Source organism: Pelobates fuscus, chromosome 2 (assembly GCF_036172605.1).
Source record: "Pelobates fuscus isolate aPelFus1 chromosome 2, aPelFus1.pri, whole genome shotgun sequence".
In the NCBI taxonomy this organism is placed as follows: Eukaryota; Metazoa; Chordata; class Amphibia; order Anura; family Pelobatidae; genus Pelobates; species Pelobates fuscus.
In genome coordinates, this window is record NC_086318.1 from 397,666,726 (window position 1) to 397,684,752 (window position 18,027).

An 18,027-nucleotide genomic window follows, 5' to 3' on the forward strand; every position below is an offset into this window, starting at 1 on the left:
CGTGACGGCATGGTACGCCATAACGGCGTTAAGGGGTTAAAACAACACTTCCAATGTTGGGGTCTTTGCGTATGTTACAAAGAAACCCCCGAGAATACATGTTGCCTGTATTGAGTCAGCTGAAGCAAAATGATAATATGCTTATCGGAAACTCTCTCGTGGGTGCCACCTTCTTCAGTTTCTGCCACCTCATCCTCCAGAAATATACGTCCATATTGTAATGTTGCTTTTGACCAAGAGTACAAAACAGAGGACTAGCGAGGATCCCACAAGTACATGGGATCCTCTAGAGAACTACTTGGACAATGTACAATAGGGTGCCTTTTCCTAAAAACATTGCTAGTGCCAACTGCTAGAATATGACAAAAATTGATGGTAGCAGTTTTCCTATTATCACATTTTGGCACACTTAGCATTGCCTATAAGACAAAGTAAGCCCTACCTCCTCTGTTTATATTGTCTGAGTGCTTTGGAATGTCAATGAATTTATTTTCCCTATATGAAATAAAGTTTGACAGATCCCTTTAAAATATATCACAAAACACACAAAATATGTAACATGCCAGAAACTACCTACAAATCCCGAAAATATATTTTTATGCACACAAAATGCATACTTGCCCTATATCTGATTCCACACAACAAGTTTTGTCAGATCATTTTGTGTGCGGGAGCACAAGGGGGAACAAAAAAATAAATTCAAGCTCAGTTTTGTTATTTCAGTCTGATAATTCTATGATTCCTGGTTTAAGGAATGAACTCGAATAGACAAACAACGAAGATCATGACACAAACACAAGGTGGAGACCCTAGTCATTAACAATAACATGACGGTTCCAAAATCCACCTATATTAGGTTGTTAAAGAACATTTCAATCGAACCTTAGGGTAGCATCAGCCTGATTTTGCCAAGCAAGAAACAAACATTGATATAATGGCTGGGTTCCTCCGCCAAGGACCGCTTCCTAGCTGGAACAGGGGACAACCCGCAGCACTTCTGCCCACAGTCGCCGTGGCTTGACTGGGGTTCTGGAACCGAATGGGGAACTCGCTCTAGCAACCCCCAGGCACTGGACGACACTCAGTCTTGGGAGCTCTAGTCCTTACAAAGCCTTTCCCCGTTGAATCCTCCACACTGGAACAGTGATTCGTAATTAGCCCTTTTGCCTCCCAGTAACCAGACGACACATAGTTCTGGGAGTACAAGCTGGAATACCTTTAATCTGGCCAGATGGCCTGCTTTTATACATTTCTGAACACAGACAAGCACGCCCATGACACTCCCACAGAAAACAGGATAATCCTTCCTCTATGCGTGGGAGATAATTGAGTCAGGAACTGTACAAAACTCAATTATCTCCAAGCACAAAAAACACACATTTCACAAACACCCCAAAAGTACCTTAAAAATACATAAAACACCCTAAATCCCCTGTTACATCCCCTGATAGCCCCGATCTGGGTGACCAACATATCCAAAAATCACTGAGATCGGTTCAGGGGTTCGGGAATTTCCTGAAAGTTCTAATTTGACAGACCGCACACGAGGCTCCTGCCCAACACAGTTCCATAAGATCAGGTCTAGCGGTCGGTCTAGTTCGGTAGTTTAAAGCCAAACAAACTACCAAACACAGTCAATAGTCTTACCCTGGAGCTTGTTTCCCTTGTTCGTGGGAACGTTTCCACCTCCTAAGTGTTATAGAACCGAACGCAGGCGATTCTGGAAGTCCAGCAGTGTTCAGGAGTTTCTGTGTCTGTTTTCAGTTCCATGAACTTGACGACCAAACACTGCTGCCTGTGTTCGTGCGAACAAGATGGCTGCCACCTCATGGTCGTCCATAGGAAATACAGCCACTAAGACGAACACTTAGAACACTGCAGTGGAAATTGCTACAAAGTAGCAATTAGACTTAGCAAGCTCCCGGATGGTCTCCGGTTCGTGTGACTGTTCAGTTCCCGTACCATATAGTCCAAATACATGAATGGAGACTTTTTCAGTGTATATTACAGGGTCCATCGTCTGTGGGCAGGAGGCTGGCAAAGCAGGCTCCTCCAGGAGCTCGTGGCAAACACACGTGAGAAGGGGAGTTTGTCACACATTGCAATACATATTTCGAATGCCATACCACCAGGTGGCCATGTCATGTTTGTAGACATCAAAACCTGGACAAACTGCCAACACATAAGGAATCTTTTTTTATTTTTAACTATTTTAGACATATAACACATGCCTCACAACATTTCAAATGGACAAAGATGGATACCTTAATTTTAGGGGTGTGGTCAGGGGCAGGGCTGTTCTGAGAAATAAAAGATAAATAACTGATAACAATGTTTGCAACTAAAATGTCATTTAGAACAAGAACAATGTAACTTATTGCTGTGGAGCTCTGTTAGCTCTAATAGAAAAAAGGACATTAGGATAGAAAAGAGGGCTCAAAAGATACTAAACAGGGACACTTGTCAGGCATTATTTAACACAAAAAAGTCTAGTCACCTACCATGAGCCAAGGCAGAAGTACTTCTAAGCCAACTTGCCAAGCAGCAAGTCAGTTATGTGAAATAGCCAAGGACAATAAATGTAAAACTTTGTAAACCATACTGTTGTGGAAACAAGCTCTTAACACTACAAACCTGCCAGCATCACTCAAACAAAGAAGTTCTGCAGCGACTGATAAGTGAAGTGGGCCAAAGCTTATTTGTAGCTACACCTATCACTGCTCAGACATATTTCTGTTTATCTTTTAATTTCGGTTTAATATAAGATTCTGTATAAAGATACAGTATATTATGTAAGCACACACACACATGTATGTGTATATTCATACATAAACACATGGGAATTAGGCATGTGATCTTTAAAGACTAGATAGGAAAACACCAACCTCAAATGAAAAACTGAGTCACATTAGGTGGCCATACCATGCTAGCAGTTAAAGGAACACCATAGTGTCAGGAATACATCACTATAGTGCTGAAGTGGCTGTTTAGGTTACCGGAGATTAAAATTATTTTTACTCACCTTATCTCTCACGCCAGTTTCGCCGCCTCTGGCACGTTCCCATGGCCTGATGATCTCTGCTAATCCGATGCTTATGCATGGGAAGTAAAAGACCACGCAGCACCAATCAGCACCTCTTCATAGAGATGCATTGAATCAATGCATCTTTGTGGGGAATATTCAGCACCTCCATGCAGAGCCCTTGCATGCAGAGCATTGAGACGCTGAATGTCAGTGATGCACATCGTGCAGCACTGGACTGAGAAGCACCACCAGTGGCTGTCTGAGTGACTGCCACAAGAGATGTTAATAATGAGAAATATAAGCACTGCCTTTTCTATTAAAAGGCAGTGTTTACCGTGCAGGGACATGCTACAGACACTAGAAACACTACATTAAGCTGTAACTATAGTGTCCCTTTAAGTCAGTAGTTCCCAAACCAATCCTTAAACCAGAAACAATCTCTGATTTACCGTATATACTCGAGTATAAGCCGACCCGAATATAAGCCGAGGCCCCTAATTTTACCCCAAAAAACTGGGAAAACTTATTGACTCGAGTATAAGACTAGGGTGGGAAATGCAGCAGCTGCTGGTAAATTTCTAAATAAAATTAGATCCTTAAAAAATTATATTAATTGAATATTTATTTACAGTGTGTGTATATAATGAATGCAGTGTGTGTATGAGAATGCAGTGTGTGTGTATGAGAATGCAGTGTGTGTATGAGTGCAGTGTGTGTATGAATGCAGTGTGTGTATATGAATGCAGTGTGTGTATATGAATGCAGCGTGTGTGTATGAGAATGCTGTGTGTATGAGTGCAGTGTGTGTATGAGAATGCTGTGTATGAGTGCAGTGTGTGTATGAGTGCAGTGTGTGTATGAGTGCAGTGTGTGTATGAGTGCAGTGTGTGTGTATGAATGCTGTGTGTGTGTATGAATGCTGTGTGTGTGTATGAATGCTGTGTGTATGAGTGCAGTGTGTGTATGAGAATGCTGTGTGTATGAGTGCAGTGTGTGTGTGTATGAGTGCAGTGTGTGTGTATGAATGCAGTGTGTGTGTGTGTATGAGTGCAGTGTGTGTGCATGAATGCAGTGTGTGTGTATGAATGCAGTGTGTATGAGTGCAGTGTGCGTGTATGAGAATGCTGTGTGTATGAGTGCAGTGTGTGTGTATGAGTGCAGTGTGTGTGTATGAGTGCAGTGTGTGTGTGTGTGTATGAGTGCAGTGTGTGTGTGTATGAGTGCAGTGTGTGTGTGTGTGAGTGCAGTGTGTGTGTATGAATGCAGTGTGTGTATGTGTGTGTGTGTGTAATGCAGAGTGTGATGCAGAGCCTTGGTGGGGGGTGGGCATTTTTATTTTTTAATTATTATTTTAATTTTTTTTTTGTTTCATTAAATTTTTTTATTATTATTATTTTTTTATTTTATTATAATTTTTTATTTAATTATTATTTTTATTTTATTATTTGTATTTTTTTTATTATTATTGCTATATATAAATGTTTTCGTCCCCCCTCCCTGCTTGCTAGCTGGCCAGGGAGGGGGGCTCTCCTTCCCTGGTGGTCCAGTGGATGGGCACTGTGTAGGAGGGGGCTGTGGGGGCTGCAGAGAGATGTTACTTACCTTTCCTGCAGCTCCTGTCAGCTCTCTCCTCCTCCGCCGGTCCGTTCAGCACCTCGGTCAGCTCCCAGTGTAAATCTCGCGAGAGCCGCAGGAAAGGTAAGTAACATCTCTCTGCAGCCCCCACAGCCCCAGTCTGTATTATGGCAATGCAAATTGCCATAATACAGACAATTGACTCGAGTATAAGCCGAGTTGGGGTTTTTCAGCACAAAAAATGTGCTGAAAAACTCGGCTTATACTCGAGTATATACGGTATGTATTTCCCTGTTTAATTACAATGGAGATACTAACAAAACCTGGGCTGTTTATGGGACTGTTTTGTGAACCAGTGCTTTAACTCAAAGGTTCACAGAGTAAGTGAGTCCTAAGCTTATTACTTAAGATGTGAGTTGTAATTTCTTCCTCTCTTGTAGCTATAGATCTGTAAATAAGTTGGGACACAGATGTGTCTGACCAGCAGGTGTAACACCTTGCAATTTGAATTTTCCCTCGAGGATGCATTTGTTAGAGAGGTTTGATACGGAGTCCCTTTAGGGCTTCCAATCACATCAGCTTTTCACAGATGTTCTCTTGGCATAGCGCTGCTTTATGGCGCTCGAAGGCTTGCTCACACAGCTCATCAACTCATTACAACGCTAAAATCATGTAATTCCATTTACAAAAAAAAATATCTAAAATAAACAGCTGTGAAATAAAGTATGTAGAGATAACTGGGCTGGACGTGCGAAGATGTTTTTTTTATTTTTCTGCTAATAATGCCATCTCTCTAATAATTATTTTACCTTCCACTTGTTCGGTTTTGAAAATTGGATTTCTTGTTTTCAATTAACCTTTACGTCTTAATCTGTTCAGTGTTTCACCATTCATGCGACTGTGAACACGGTCTATAAAAGCAGCCACATGAAAGTTAGTGGAATCTCTCCCTAATACATTTCTGTTTGTATTCGATTAATGAGATCAGTGCTGACAAAAATGAGTTTCCTTTAATACCAACTACAACAACAGGCCAAATAATTTTACTTATTCAGAACAAAAGGTTTTCCATTCCCAGCAGCATTTTATTATTGCCATATTTAGCATTCTTGCACTTAATATAAAGTGGTATTTAAGTGATATAGAAGGAAAATTAATGTCTGTGATTTCTCATTTGGTATATACAGTATCTCACAAAAGTGAGTACACCTCTCACATTGTTGTAAATATTTTATTATATCTTTTCATGTGACAACACTAAAGAAATGACATTCTGCTACAATGTAAAGTAATAAGTGTACAGCCTGTATAACAGGGTAATTTGCTGTACCCTCAAAATAACTCAACAAATGGCCATTAATGTCTAAACCATTGGCAACTAAATTGAGTACACCCCCACCGGAAAATGTCCAAATTGGGCCCAATTAGCCATTTTCCCTCCCCAGTGTCATGTGACTAATTAGCTTTACAAGGTCTCAGGTGTGAATGGGGAGCAGGTGTGTTAAATTTGGGTTTATCGCTCTCACACTCTCTCATACTGGTCACTGGAAGTTCAACATGGCACCTCATGGCAAAGAACTCTCTGAGGATCTGAATAAAAGAATTGTTGCTCTACATAAAGATGGTCTAGGCTATAAGAAGATTGCCAAGACCCTGAAACTGACCTGCAGCACGGTGGGCAAGATCATACAGTGGTTTCACAGGACAGGTTCCACTCAGAACAGGCCTCGCCATGGTTGACGAAAGAAAACTATTGACTTATCAATATAAAGAATTTTCTTTTTCCTTTTTTTTTGGTAGCTACTCAGATCTTATCTACATACATATATATTATGGGTATGTACATATATATGGGTTTTTTTCCTGCTAGTTTACATTTTAGGCTGTATTTTATTATTATTATTATTATTATTATTAATCTATTTTATATTGATTAGTGTGATTACTAATAATATGTTTTAACTCGATTATATCTGGATATATGCTGCTGAACATTACTTGCATTTGACAGAATTTAAATAGGAAGTTGTGAAACTATAGTATATTGCTTTTGTTTTATACATTAATAGCATCATTATTGATGAGGAATGTGTCACAACGCATAGTTATATACACGATGGGTATCATAAAATGTGAAAACAGAATAATGGATCGAAGTGAAACAGAATGGATCGAATAAACTTAGTATTAATGATTAGCCATATATAGAGCTGGGTGGTCTGGCTCTGTGAATTACTCTTGATAAAGGGCAAAGCATGTTGACTGATATGCTACAGGAACTTTTTTTCCAGCTAAGACCTACAGGGACATTTTGAGAGAATTACTGCCATGGATCTTAATACTTGACAACTGCACTATAATGAATATATATTGTTCCTTGTATTTGTAAGTTACTTCAATGAAGGCACCTCAGCATAAGTTCTAACTATATACTCAGAAGTTATTTAAGAGACTCGGACTGACATATACTGTATAACTATATAATCAGAAGTTATTTAAGAGACTCGGTCTGGCATATACTGTTCCAAGGAGAATCTACTACTGGCTCAGGTAATACGATACGGTGCAGAGCCAGGAGATGGACTCTTAATCCGGTGAATGGCTTGAGGCTTGCTGCTTATTATAGAGTGCATTCTACATTGTCATTTTTACATTTTTTTCCGTGTTACTTTGTCTGTATTTTATGGCAGTTTATTCCATTCTCTCATGATCTGTGGAATTGTTATGCGTTTGTTGTAATAAAATGTAAAAAAAAATGTATCTGTATAGATTGTTAGCGCTACCTTGATTTGTGAAATCATAGGATTGGCTGAGATCATCAAGGTTGCTGTGAAGAGAGCACACAGTTACGTAAACAATTTTTTTTTTCCCTAAACATTAAGCAGGTTACTATAGCCTCTCTGGGCTTTCTCAGGTATGTGCTTGAGAAAGTCTAGAGACAAGAGGCAAAACGCAAAGCGTGACGTCAGACATCAGGTTTGCCGGAACGAACAGGAGAACAAGAATGGAGCAGGGAGAACGTCAGAGTTTGAACGGTCAATCTGAGCACCTGCTGTGTGGTCGGTCACAGTGTTTTGTAACCCCATACTCTCCTACTCGCTTTTTAATTTATAAAAAAATAACATAGATACAGATAGAACACACTTAGTGGGTAATGAGTGAAAAAACACAAAAATTACCCTTAATTTATAGTATTGTAGATGAAAGGACTCCTCTTATATCCTCAAGACAATATTGACAAATATCGCGCCAAGGACGGATTTAAAAAGGAGAAGACCGGCATTTCACTTCATGCCTGCATATGGATAGTATCTTATTAGATGCCCCTGAAGAAGTTCAGTATTGAACGAAACGCGTAGGGCGTATTAGTGTACAGAGTATTTGTGTTTTTTATTTTTATTTATTTATTTTCTTATTTGTATTTATTTATTTATATTTTATTTGGCTTTCCTGCTCCTTTGGATCCTGAGATTAGGAGACACTCCCATCTGAGTATGATGTGCCTAATTGACACTTCCATTTTGTAAGTGTGACGAATAATAAAGTGTGTTATTTTTATTAAGATACTCTGCATTATTATTTTTTATTTTTTCCTATGCATGCTATTGATGTTCCAAAGTCCTGAAGTCATTACATCAGTATTCATGATATGCCTACAATCAAATTGGGTTTGTGAGTGCAATCATTTATATTTATAAACCCACATTTTGCAGCATTATTGCCCTATGTCTGTCTCTATTATTTTTGTATTGTAGATTGCCTTTTTTATTTATGTTTGGAAGTGAATAAGTCATTATAAAAGATAAAATGGCCCTTGTACCTAAACTTCATGTGTACAAGGAGATAACAGAGAATACTGGTCAGTTCTGCTAAAAGAGAGACTGTGACTTAAGAGGTACGTTAACATTAATTTTTAAGATCTTAAATAAAAATAATTTTGTTACATACAAGCAGAAAAGTTTTAAAAGCACAGTTTATAGAACAATAAAGTAAAATACCTTTCTAAACCAAATTCTGGCAAGCTGTGATACTACGGCATGTCCCAGCATGAGCCATATTAGAGGCCAGCGTCCCCATTCTGTCCAGAAACCCCATTCAAAATCCATAGAATCCTAAAAAAAATATTAAAACAAATTAAAACAAAAGAAACACCACCAGACCCAGGCATTAGCAAATATAGCTAAACAGGACTAGACACATTAGAGCTTATTGACTAAACATCAAATTCTAGTGAATTAAAAAACAAATTAAAAAATTCAAGCTAAAATACCCAAGGTGCAACTATAGTCAAGTAAGAGATATTTGTTCCAGATTAGCTTTTTTTTGCCCTAAATTTTGCAAAATTGGCTTTCAGCTCACTTCTATTTGCTGCTTAGTGAATACACTCTATTAAAATAAAACAAACTTTACACCACTGCGTACACTTTATTTGTAATTAAAAAGGAGGCAATATGTGTTTAGATATTAGGTAGGGCAAAATACTTTGGACATCTACTATTTTTTTCCTGGCTGCACAAATTGTTCTCTATAGGTCATGAAGCACCTACAAGTTTCCAAAAAGACCCACTCGTGACCACCCATCCTGCCATCACACCTAAAACAAACGCGTCCTATATTTGAAATGTAGCAAGAAATGTGTTGCTGCTACTATTACTATGTTTATTCTACGTTTAAATTGTCATTAGATGGGCAGTTCAGACATTGGACCCAACGCCCTAACTACAGAAAGTGATTCAACAATTAAATTAAACTTGACATACATTCTCTATTTTACCTTTATTGGTCAAGCTATTGGATTGTTTTGGATGGACTATTTCACCTGCTTAAAAATTCACTGTACACTGTCCAATGTACATTTTCACCTGAGTTTCCTTTCCAACAGACAAATTGAGGAATTTTTAGCAATTCGCTGCTGTACTTCTACAACTGGGTTACAAACTTACTGCAACTCAACCTTTAGCAAATCAGAGAAGGAGCCAATTATGCTTGACTTGCTCTACAAATTCACCGTTGATAAATGGTCCCCAACCACCTTAACATAAAGTCTTCATTTAAATCAATGGGATGCAATTTGCCCTTTAACCTTTGCCTCACTAAGCAGACAGAGGCTTAGCTTTTAATATTCCCTATTGATTAAGACACTGGGTTTTAATTGTGGCTGCACTGCGTTTTATTGCTTTTTTCAGTTCGTTAGTTATTACTATATCTTGTTAAATTTCATGGACAAGGAACTCCAAAATTAAAATGTATATTACCTTCTGCCAGCTTATTACTTAGAACAGCAGTGCTCTCGGTGACATTTAACCTGTTTAATGAGATTCTTGAAACTGCTCAGGCAGTTTAATCACATTAGCAGAACCAATAGAAGTAAGTAACCTGTAACCACAATTGTAAACCTCCCTGTCGTGTCTTGGGTAGCAAGGCTACACATGTGTACAGATTCCCTTACAACAAGTATACCAGGTGTTATTAAGGTAGCTGTCATTGGGATGTAAACATGAATTAATTAAAACTAAAATAAATAAAGAATATTCAGCACGTGACTTCTAAAGGACTTACTTTTTCTAATTTTGGAATCTTTTTGAGAGAGGAGATGATCGAGGAAAGGTAAACTTGAAGTCTGAAGTTGTATTTCATCTACAACTTCATATACCTTCAATAAGCTCATGATGTAATTAATGGAACTTCAAACATGGTGGAATCATACCTTCCCTATTAGTACATACAATGTTTCCATAGCAACCATAAACAAATCACCTTTCAGCCAATGGAAATAAAGTATTTAAATCCTCTCTAAAACAATAATGCCAGGAACATTCTGTGGCGAAACCGACCTCGCCACGTGTCCTTGGAGGGGGCTGATTGCCCGCCTCTTGCCTTTGGACTATGGACCAGACTTTATGGGAATGTGATACCCCAGATAGCCATACCATGGAGCCTATTCATATAATGAAAGACTATGGGAAAGACTTTAGCTCCATGGCAATTGTACTGTGTGAGTAGGATCTGCGCGCTATTCGGTAGTTTTGTGCGTGCAGATCCCAGCTATCTGGGGATAGGTGAAATGTCTGTGTGTTATGTGTAAATGTGACTTTATGTATTTTAAAGAGTTTTATGTCGTTTTGCAACCATGTGGTTAATGGAGTCTGCCTCTAGTCCTGTATAATTGGATTACTTCTCCAATTAACTCCAGGGCAGAAGGGAGGAAACCAGGGTGCATTGTGGGGATGTTTTTCTGCCAGCCAGAAAGGAACAAAAGATACTTTTAGTAACTTTTGAACCCCTGGTCGGATTCATGCCATTTTTTAATATGTTGTTCCCCTGAATGGATTGATTGTGGATATGTATTTTTATGTGAATGTGATGTATGGTTTTAAAGTTATGAAAGTTGTGTAAAAGTATATTTTACACTGTATGCATAATGGGATTATGTGTCACACTAAGGGGAGGGGATGTGTGGGAGGTAACATCTATGTGATTGGTTATTTTATGCCTCCCCCTGGGTGTGGCCTGTATGTGTGAGTTGGAAATAAAAGCCAGGCTGGATGAGCCAGTCCAGAGTTCCTGTTTTACCCTCAAAGTGATGTGTCGTCTCATTATTGGGGGAAGGATTTAATGTATGCTGTTCCAGTTGACTGCTAGGAGTACAAGCCTATTCGTATGGTTCCTATTCAATGGTCTACAGCATTCATACGCTTGGGAGAATTTAAAGGTTTCTCGGATTCGGTGATTATGGGGTCTGCCAGAGTGCTTGGAGTCCTCAGGAAGCGCTAGGAGCATCCATTAACGGAGGTACCCAGTCGGGGTGCCAGGTGATCCGTTACATTGGTGGCAAGCGGTGGGATGGCGTCCTAGTGCGAGGAGAAGCAGCTCAGAGACACTGGTAACGTTTGGAATTACAAATTGAGGGCAACGCTAGTATCCGTACAGCGCCCCTGGCTACAGCAGGATGGAATCAGCTAGTTTTTGGACAGCGTTCCATGATGAGGAGGAGGAGGCGGCCGCGGACTACAGGGATGCAGACAGAAAGGAAGTCTGGTATGATGCCCTGGAAGACGCCCAGTGGCGGCGAGGTGAGAGTCTCCCCAGTGATGAGCAGCGGCTACAGAAGCGTGTGGCGATGCGCATGTATCTATTGGGAGAGCAGCCCCTGGATGAGTGGGTGACAAGACTAGAGACCCTGGTATGGCGAGAGATCTGGCTAGACAACGCATACCAGGCCCTCTGGTGGCATACCATTCGACTTACCCCCTGGACGGCCGAGCACGACTTACCGGAGGGGGATGATTATGATGGCCCGGGTTTATTATGGGATGCCTTGGAGGACGACATTGATCTTGGCAGCACGGAGGGGTCTAGGTTTTGGGACATCTACGACTACCGGATGGGCATGTATGTCTGGGCTGACGAATGCGAGGTGAGCAAAGACATGACCCACCTGGTAACAAGGGAGTGGGAGCTGGAGCAGGACTACCAACACCTGCTCAGCTTCGTGCAGCTCCAACCTACCCGACAAGCAGAACCAGACCTCATAGACTGGTCCTGGAGAGACCCACAGATGGCAGGTGGAGATGGGATCGAGGTCTCTCTACTGGCCCTACAGGGATGCTGGGCAGTCGGCCCAGATCCCCAGCGGCAGGTTACAGTTCAGAGAGAGGAGCTTGTTACACCCTCTCTCCAGCGGCAGCCTAACCCACCAAGGGGAGACCGTAAGCCCCACACCAGCGCAGATGGGACCGTGGTCTCTGCGCCCAAGTTACAGGGAGCTGAAGGAGCCGTCCTCCCTCCCCAGCGGCAGTGTGATTTGTTGGGAATTGGGAGCCCGGTCTCCATTCCCCAGCGGCAGAGTATCCAGCAGGGAATAGAGAGCCCATCCCCCTTTCCCCCACAGCAGGACTCTGTGCTGGGAGGAGAGACAGTCGGTCTCCCTCCGCAGAGACGGGAAGTATGCATGGGAGAGGAGATTGTTACCACCTCTCCCCAGCGGCGGATCATTAATGTACAGGGAATAGAGAGCCCAGTCTCCATTCCCCAGCGGCAGAGTGTTCTAATGGGAGAGGAGCTGGTTACCACCTCTCCCCAGTGGCAGCTTAATGTACGAGGGGGAGACTGTAAGCCCCACACCTGTGCAGATGGGACCGTGGTCTCTGCACTTCCAGCACAGGGGGTAGGGACGGTCGGTCCTGCCCCCCCACAACAGGGCTGTTTAGCCAAAGGGGAGACAGTCTGTCTCCAGCAGCAGAGCTGTGTAACTAAAGGGGAGACAGTCGGTCTCCAGCAGCAGAGCTGTGTAACTCAAGGGGAGACAGTCGGTCTCCAGCAGCAGAGCGGTGTAACTCAAGGGGAGACAGTCGGTCTCCAGCAGCAGAGCGGTGTATTTAAAGGGGAGACAGTCGGTCTCCAGCAACCAGGCTCCAACCAGACTACTCCCGTGGTAGTGCTGGCAACAGGACAGAGTACCGCTGGTCTCTGCCCCCTCAGCAACCTACCAAGGCAGCCTACCAGTCCCCCACACAGCCGTGGTGAGGCACCTGAACCTGGACAAGATTCTCCCTCACCCAGGTGTAGTAACTGTTTATTGTGGGTGGGCTGCTCTGCTGTTTCTGTCTTGTGGGTGGGCTGCTGGACTAACAAGGGCACTGACCGGCAGGAGGTCAAGTACCCTGTTAGTCTGGGGGGTAAAGGGGAGAAGTGTGGCGAAACCGACCTCGCCACGTGTCCTTGGAGGGGGCTGATTGCCCGCCTCTTGCCTTTGGACTATGGACCAGACTTTATGGGAATGTGATACCCCAGATAGCCATACCATGGAGCCTATTCATATAATGAAAGACTATGGGAAAGACTTTAGCTCCATGGCAATTGTACTGTGTGAGTAGGATCTGCGCGCTATTCGGTAGTTTTGTGCGTGCAGATCCCAGCTATCTGGGGATAGGTGAAATGTCTGTGTGTTATGTGTAAATGTGACTTTATGTATTTTAAAGAGTTTTATGTCGTTTTGCAACCATGTGGTTAATGGAGTCTGCCTCTAGTCCTGTATAATTGGATTACTTCTCCAATTAACTCCAGGGCAGAAGGGAGGAAACCAGGGTGCATTGTGGGGATGTTTTTCTGCCAGCCAGAAAGGAACAAAAGATACTTTTAGTAACTTTTGAACCCCTGGTCGGATTCATGCCATTTTTTAATATGTTGTTCCCCTGAATGGATTGATTGTGGATATGTATTTTTATGTGAATGTGATGTATGGTTTTAAAGTTATGAAAGTTGTGTAAAAGTATATTTTACACTGTATGCATAATGGGATTATGTGTCACACTAAGGGGAGGGGATGTGTGGGAGGTAACATCTATGTGATTGGTTATTTTATGCCTCCCCCTGGGTGTGGCCTGTATGTGTGAGTTGGAAATAAAAGCCAGGCTGGATGAGCCAGTCCAGAGTTCCTGTTTTACCCTCAAAGTGATGTGTCGTCTCATTATTGGGGGAAGGATTTAATGTATGCTGTTCCAGTTGACTGCTAGGAGTACAAGCCTATTCGTATGGTTCCTATTCAATGGTCTACAGCATTCATACGCTTGGGAGAATTTAAAGGTTTCTCGGATTCGGTGATTATGGTGTCTGCCAGAGTGCTTGGAGTCCTCAGGAAGCGCTAGGAGCATCCATTAACGGAGGTACCCAGTCGGGGTGCCAGGTGATCCGTTACACATTCCACATGAAGAAATTACTTGGTATAATTACACCAAGGATGACCAGTCAGCAACACTATATTAAAGGCAAGACGAGGAAGTATCTGGTTGGATCTAAAGTGAGCTAACGAGAATGTAATATGTAATTTCCAACTGTCTGGTTGGATCTAAAGTGAGCTAACGAGCTGAACCAGACCAAGTAAGATCTGAAGTGTTTTCCTGTAATAACAGCCTAACATGTAAGCTTTGAAACAGAAACCAACCTTACAATTCTGACAATAATTTCAAGGGCTTACCTTTCTGTGACCCAAGAAGTAGGGGTCTTTTTCCAGGCCAAATTCATAATCAAGTTCCTTTTCATGTTCTGTGAGAAACAGTGAAATGTTTAACGGCCAACTTAAACCAAATCAGAACTGCAACTGCCCTTCTGAATGAGACAACATTAGAATATTGACACATCATAAAACAGTATCTTAAGGCTGTCAGATAAATGATAGTTTGGGAAAAAGAAAAAGCGGGCAGTAACATCAGTGAATATATCACATTAACACATTTTAAGCGTGGACAGGAAACCTTACGTAATCTTCAGAATATTTTAGGCAATAAAGAAGCTTTCTTATAAAATAAGCTGGTGCATTGCATACCAACCTTATATAGCCATAGCTATCCAATCTCTAAAATACATTATACTAAGTGGTTAAAATAAAACCATAAATTCAGCACAATAACTAGATGGTATGTGAACTATAGATTGTCACTTGGCCACCTCTGTAGACTCTATCAGGGTTATTTACCTAAGTGTGGATTACCAGGACCTCAAAGTGAGTTTCCAAATGTAGGCCAAGTTACCGTAGTTAGAAAAATTATCCAAGTCAATTCTGCTTTCAGTTTGTCTAATTTGGCTTTAATGTGAACCTGTTGTGAAAATATAAACTTACCGTATATACTCGAGTATAAGCATTTTTTGTGCTGAAAAACCCCAACTCGGCTTATACTCGAGTCAATGTCTGTATAATGTAAATTGCCATAATACAGACTGGGGGCTGGCAGCGAGCGCTTACCTCTCCTGCAGCTCCTGTCAGCTCTCTCCTCCTCCGCGGCGGTCCGTTCAGCACCTCTGTCAGCTCCCAGTGTAAGTCTCGCGAGAGCCGCGGGGTCATAGTGCGGCTCTCGCTAGACTTACAGTGTGAGCTGACAGAGAAGCTGCACGGACCGGCGCGGAGGAGAAGGGAGCTGACAGGAGCTGCAGGAGAGGTAATTGCTCTCTGCCAGCCCCCCTCCCCCCCCACTGAACTGCCAATTCCACTGGACCCCCAGGGAAGGAGAGCCCCCCTCCCTGCCATGCATCAAGCAGGGAGGGGGGACGAAAAAAATATGAATATTAATATAATAAAATAAAATAATATTTATAAAATAAAAATAATAAAAAAATAATATTAAAATAATTTAAAAATAAATAATAATAATTAATAATATAATAAATATTAGTAATAATTAATTAATTAATAAAAACAATAATCAAAATGCCCACCCCCCACCAACACATACACAGACACACACTGCATCACACACACTCACACTTCATTCATATACACACACTGCACACACACACACACACTGCACACACACACACACACACTGCATTCATACACACACACTGCATTCATATACACACACACTGCACACACACACACACACACACACACACTGCATGCATACACACACACTGCACTCACACACTGCATTCATACACACACTGTATTCATACACACACAGCACTCATACACACACACTGCATTCATATACACACTGCACTCACACACACACTGCACTCACACACACACTGCACTCACACACACACTGCACTCATACACACACTGCATTCATACACACACACTGCACTCATACACACACACTGCACTCATACGCACACACTGCACTCATACGCACACACTGCACTCATACGCACACACTGCACACATACACATACACACTGCACTCATACACACACACTGCATTCATACGCACACACTGCATTCATACGCACACACTGCATTAATACGCACACACTGCATTCATACGCACACACTGCATTCATACGCACACACTGCATTCATTATATACACACACTGTAAATAAATTTCAATTAACATTTTTTTTAGGATCTAATTTTATTTAGAAATTTACAAGTACAAGCTGCTGCATTTCCCACCCTAGTCTTATACTCGAGTCAATAAGTTTTCCCAGTTTTTTGGGGTAAAATTAGGGGCCTCGGCTTATACTCGAGTATATACGGTACTTGAAATCGCTCCCACATACATGGAAAACACTGTCACAGGTAGTGATGTCGGATAGAGACACCAAGGCGTAAAGAAGGCATCACGCACTACGGAAGCTGGAAGACGACCGAAGCGAGTTCAGGACTAGACCATAAAAGGAGGGTGGCTCAAAAGAGCCAAATATGTACTGAAAGGAAGGCTATTAAAGGGACACTGCAGACACCAGTACAACTACAGCTTAATGTAGTTGTTCTGGTGAGTATAATAGTTCCGTCAGGCATTTTAATGCAAATACTGCCTTTTCAGAGAAAAGGCAGTGTTTACATTGCCCCTAGGGACACCTCCAAGTGGCCACTTCTCAGATGGCCCCTGGAGGTGCTTCCTGGCTCAGGGCTGCACAGTAGGCAGCTCTGCCATTCAGCGTCCCCATGCTGTATTTTCCTCATAGAGATGCATTGATTCAATGCATCTCTATGAGGAGGTGCTGATTGACCAAAACAGCGTTTGGTCCCACCCCTTGACGATTTTAGCCAATCCAATGCTTTCCCCATGGGAAAGCACTGGATTGGCTAAAAATCGGCAATTCTGATGATGTCACCAAGGGGGTGAGGCCGGTGCTTTTAAGGGGAGTAAAGGGAGGGCAAGCCACCTAAATAGTGGGTTTAACACTATATGGTCAGGAATACATGTTTGTCTTCCTGATCCTATAGTGTTCCTTTAAGCTGAAACGCGTCATGCTTTTATTGGACTCTGCTCTTTATTTATGGTTTGTGCCATTCCAGTTTATTGTTTTTAGTCTTCAATTAAAGTCTATTTTATTTTAAAACCTATTGAAATTAAAACGACATTTCTATACTGTGAAGAGATGTGAAGGTGACAAGGAGACTGGAAGAATATCTTGTTATTCAAAGTATAGTCACTATATGTGGCTCTGAAAAATGTGAGTGGCAAATTGTACCCTAAAATATTTTTAGATGTTGTAACACAGCTGCACTATGATAGTTTGTCTGTGTTTAATTTGACCTCAAATGTAATACACCATTTGATGCCTATTATCTCCAACTGAATAAGAACACATACATAAGGATTATTCTCTAAGATTTGGATGGTATTGAATTTGATCCCGGTTTGTGGTTATATTGAAAACACCATATATCACAAAGATACATGATGTAAAATATCGAGATTTACTCACCTTGTCCCTGTTCCAGCACAGCCATCTACAAGCTTTGTGGGTGTCATTATTCATGAAAAACTGCTGGAACAATGTATAGATGAATAGGAATGTTATGCTCAATCTAATGAGAACAAGTTGTTTGGGGCATGACATGTCTCCTTTGAATTTTAAATTAGCTTGGAACTTTTGAATTCTTAGAAATTCTCAATTTCTTGAATAACCTCATCTTCAAAAACTCCTACAAATCAAAAGGACATAATAGTAACCCATTTTAAGGTCTGCCGTCTTTAC

At 41.5% G+C, this 18,027-nt stretch overlaps 1 protein-coding gene across 6 annotated transcripts in view; it reads right to left on the reverse strand.

Annotated features, from left to right (window-relative positions):
- The window catches only part of HHAT (hedgehog acyltransferase), a 523,006-nt gene that overhangs the window by 366,277 nt on the left and 138,702 nt on the right, over positions 1–18,027 (reverse strand). For all 6 annotated transcript variants that reach the window (XM_063443865.1, XM_063443864.1, XM_063443868.1 and 3 more), the window contains 2 exons: positions 14,577–14,644; positions 8,599–8,712 (listed from right to left, as the gene is read on the reverse strand). In XM_063443865.1, the coding sequence (XP_063299935.1) occupies positions 8,599–8,712; positions 14,577–14,644 (182 nt within the window). The remainder of the gene's footprint in view (positions 1–8,598; positions 8,713–14,576; positions 14,645–18,027) is intronic.